The 3,254-nt window shown below is 37.5% G+C and overlaps 1 protein-coding gene across 1 annotated transcript; it reads right to left on the bottom strand.

The window, feature by feature from the left end:
* Positions 1 to 490: 490 nt before the first annotated feature.
* Positions 491 to 2,955, bottom strand: LOC107592569 (gamma-interferon-inducible lysosomal thiol reductase-like). Its single transcript, XM_016282102.1, has 6 exons — positions 2,714 to 2,955; positions 1,491 to 1,679; positions 1,328 to 1,396; positions 960 to 1,049; positions 717 to 869; positions 491 to 601 (listed from the first exon to the last, which is right to left on the bottom strand). The coding sequence occupies exons 1-6, from the start codon at positions 2,852 to 2,854 to the stop codon at positions 491 to 493; spliced, it is 753 nt and encodes a 250-aa protein (XP_016137588.1). The 5' UTR covers positions 2,855 to 2,955.
* Between the last annotated feature and the right edge of the window lie 299 nt (positions 2,956 to 3,254).

Here is a 3,254-nt window from a genome sequence, read left to right as displayed (position 1 = left end):
ACCTTTATTTATATAGTGCTTTTAACAATACAGATTGTATCAAAGACATTTGAGACATTGAGAGCATATGTCGTATTTTAGATATATTTTTGAGATGGAAAAATGCAGTTTTACAAATGCTAGAAATGTGGCTTTCAAAGGAAAGATTGCTATCAAATAGCGCACCAATGTTCCTAACTGATGACGAAGAATTGACAGAGCATCCATCAAGTGCTAGACAGTGTTCTAGGTTATTACGTACGGAGTTTTTAGGTTTTATGTATTTATAATTAACACCTCTGTTTTTTCAGAATTTAGCAGTAAGAAATTACCGGTACTTGTCATCCAGTTTTTTTATATCGACTATGCATTCCGTTAGTTTTTCCAATTGGTATGTTTCGCCGGGCTGCGAAGAAATAGAGCTGAGTATCATCAGCACAACAGTGAAAGCTAACACTGTTTTCTGATGATATCTTCCAAGGGTAACATGTAAAGCGTGAAAAGTAACGAATCACAAATGGTACATGTGAAAAAACACATGAGCATACTGTACTTTGTGCAAACTGCACACAAGGGTGAAGAGAGTGGACATAGCCTTATCTTCCCATTCACTAGTGTATTCCTGAGGAGAAAAAAACCATGTAAATCTCAAACTCTCTCATCACAAATCTTAGTGTCTTTTATTTCAACATAACAGATTATATTAGCTCAACTGCTCTGCTTTGAGAAGGTCTCACCCCATTGAAGGTGATCCAGGGAACATGAATGTGTGCTGGTTTGAGCGCCTGCGTCTTCACTGCATTCTGATGCATCAAACTGTGGCCAAGCTCTCCTCTGGTACAAGACTCTATGGTCTGCCATTTAACAAACGGTGCATAGAGCTGCAAACACTGGCAAAGAAAAAAAAGACTCATAATGGCTTCTTTGTTCAAACATAATGCTGTAATGAGGGCGAGTAATGTTGGCTCAGAGATGCTTACAGGCTTAGCAGATTTTAGTACATCTGCAGATGACTCCATGCAGTAAATGACAGGAAATGCTGAATGATTGGCTGCATATAAAACACATGCCTATTAAAAAGAAGAACTATTAGGAATGTTTAACTAGAGAAAGAGATAAATCTTTTTCAAATCCACAAAATCAAGTGAGCTGCCTTGCTCTTTTTACTGCTTTCACACAGCATATTCCTGAGGTTTGCATGCTGCTAAGCTAATAACAAAATACTCTAAACATAATATACAAACACACAAATAAAAAAAATCATTAATATATTTAATCAATCATTTGTTATGTAATGACATGTAAATTTTATTTGTAGTGTAGTCAACATGTTAGGTAATAAACTCACCTCAACCATGTTAGCATAGCACTCTGGTTCTCCATGTTGACATGAGAATGAATTCTCTTCAGGAAGTTCCTTAAATTGCAAGTTAACAGTCATAGACAAAAGAAACATCACAACATTTTATCAATTACAACACACAGACTCCTATGAAAGAGCAGAGGTGTACCTTAGCATTGCCGAAGGGCACCAGGTTGACTTCCATTATATCTTTTAGTAAAGTCCATGTTGGGAAGAGTTGCTCTGTTAGGAACGCTCTGCAGCCTGGACAAAGGCTCTCGTAATAGAGAGTGATCTCTACGGGAGGAACCACTGGGTCTGGCCGGGTTGCGTTCAGTTCCATACATTGTTTCCACACCTATTCAGATGCATAAGGAAAGATATTCCAGAGATATTTTGACAGTGCCACCCATAGTTGATTGTTTGCTTCAGTTGCTCTACCAAGGACTGAAATTCTCCAGGAAAGCTCTTTTCATGCTGAGCTAATCAAAATGACCACAGTTGAAAGTCAAATGGATTTGTGTGCCATTGAGAAGGTGATTAGCTACACCTGATTGAGTTTACAAGTCATTTTTTAGGAGGGGGTGATCATTTTTCCAACTCAGTAATTCTGTTTAATTTTTTTTATTATTTTTTTTTGTATCTTTAAACTATTTACAGGATGAACATCACGTGCGTGTTTTCACATGGATCAACATTTACTACACAGAGCCATTGTTCACTGACAAGCTGCGCAAAACCACAATCATATTTTGCGCAGCTTGTCAGTGAACAACGGCTCGGTGTAGTAAATGCTGCTCCATGTGATAGCACGCATGTGATGGAGATTTACCGCTGATTACAGAACCGGCTTTACTGGCAAGATGCACATTAAATATCACATGCGATTTATCATGCAGCCCTACCCTGAGCTTAGAGTATAAGGACATACAGTTGTAGACATGAGGACCATCATCAAACTCATGATGTGACTCATGGCCTGTTTAATTGGAAGCTGTTTGTGTTCAAAAGCATGAGAGTAATTTATAAGCACAAAGAAGTCTTTGAAAGTAATGTTGAACACAGCTTCATTACAAGACCAGTGTATCTGTGCAATATACTCCATAAAAGTCAATATTCTAAACAGTCAGTAACACTGCAAATTAACATCAAGTACTATATTGCTTTATGCAAGTGAAAACAGATGAATTATTCTGTATTGTAGGTCACCTTAACCATTTTTAAATAAAAAGATCGACATGCCTTGAGATGCAGCAATATTACGGTTTTTAACAAGCCACAAATCATTACAATCTTGATACTGAGCTGCAGAAATGCCTCTATCATTTAAAGATGGCAAACAAATTATGTAATTGTTTCAAGACTTAAAATCAACCTCTTAAACAGACTTACCCCACATTCTATGGCAATTTCCAGAGACCTGCACCATTGGGATGGAGGGTATCCACATGAAGGCTTTGGGTGAGATTTACACTGGATTTCATAAACTCTGGAGAATATGACATAAAACACACAGAGCATTAGAGTGTTCATGCTGTTGGTATTTAGAGAGTCCCTGAGCTTTCTGTGAGCAGTATGAGAGCTTGCGTCCACTTTCCTCCCATGAAAAGAACCTCCAATCAACTGTGAGCAGCTGCAGCTGAACAGACACAACACTCACTGACCTCAGATCAGCAAAGAGAAGCTGCTCATGTGCAAAGAGGGTTCACAACTGAGTGTTGTGGCTTTGTGAATGTCACAATAATAGATAACTATACAGTACTACCTTAATAAAATCTTTAAATATCTTAATTGTTTGAGTTGGTCATACCAAAACAAATGCCTAAAATCTACAGTTATTACTCATTCCATAATCCATATCTATACTTTTATCTTTAACCGCAACTTCAGTTCATTTAACAATCATACAAATCGTTCTTTGATACAGACTGAA

The sequence above is a fragment of the Sinocyclocheilus grahami genome, unplaced genomic scaffold (assembly GCF_001515645.1).
Source record: "Sinocyclocheilus grahami isolate Dianchi unplaced genomic scaffold, SAMN03320097.WGS_v1.1 scaffold154.1, whole genome shotgun sequence".
NCBI classification, from domain to species: domain Eukaryota; kingdom Metazoa; phylum Chordata; class Actinopteri; order Cypriniformes; family Cyprinidae; genus Sinocyclocheilus; species Sinocyclocheilus grahami.
The sequence above is the reverse complement of the archived record's forward strand: the minus strand, read 5'-3'. Positions and strand labels throughout refer to the sequence as shown.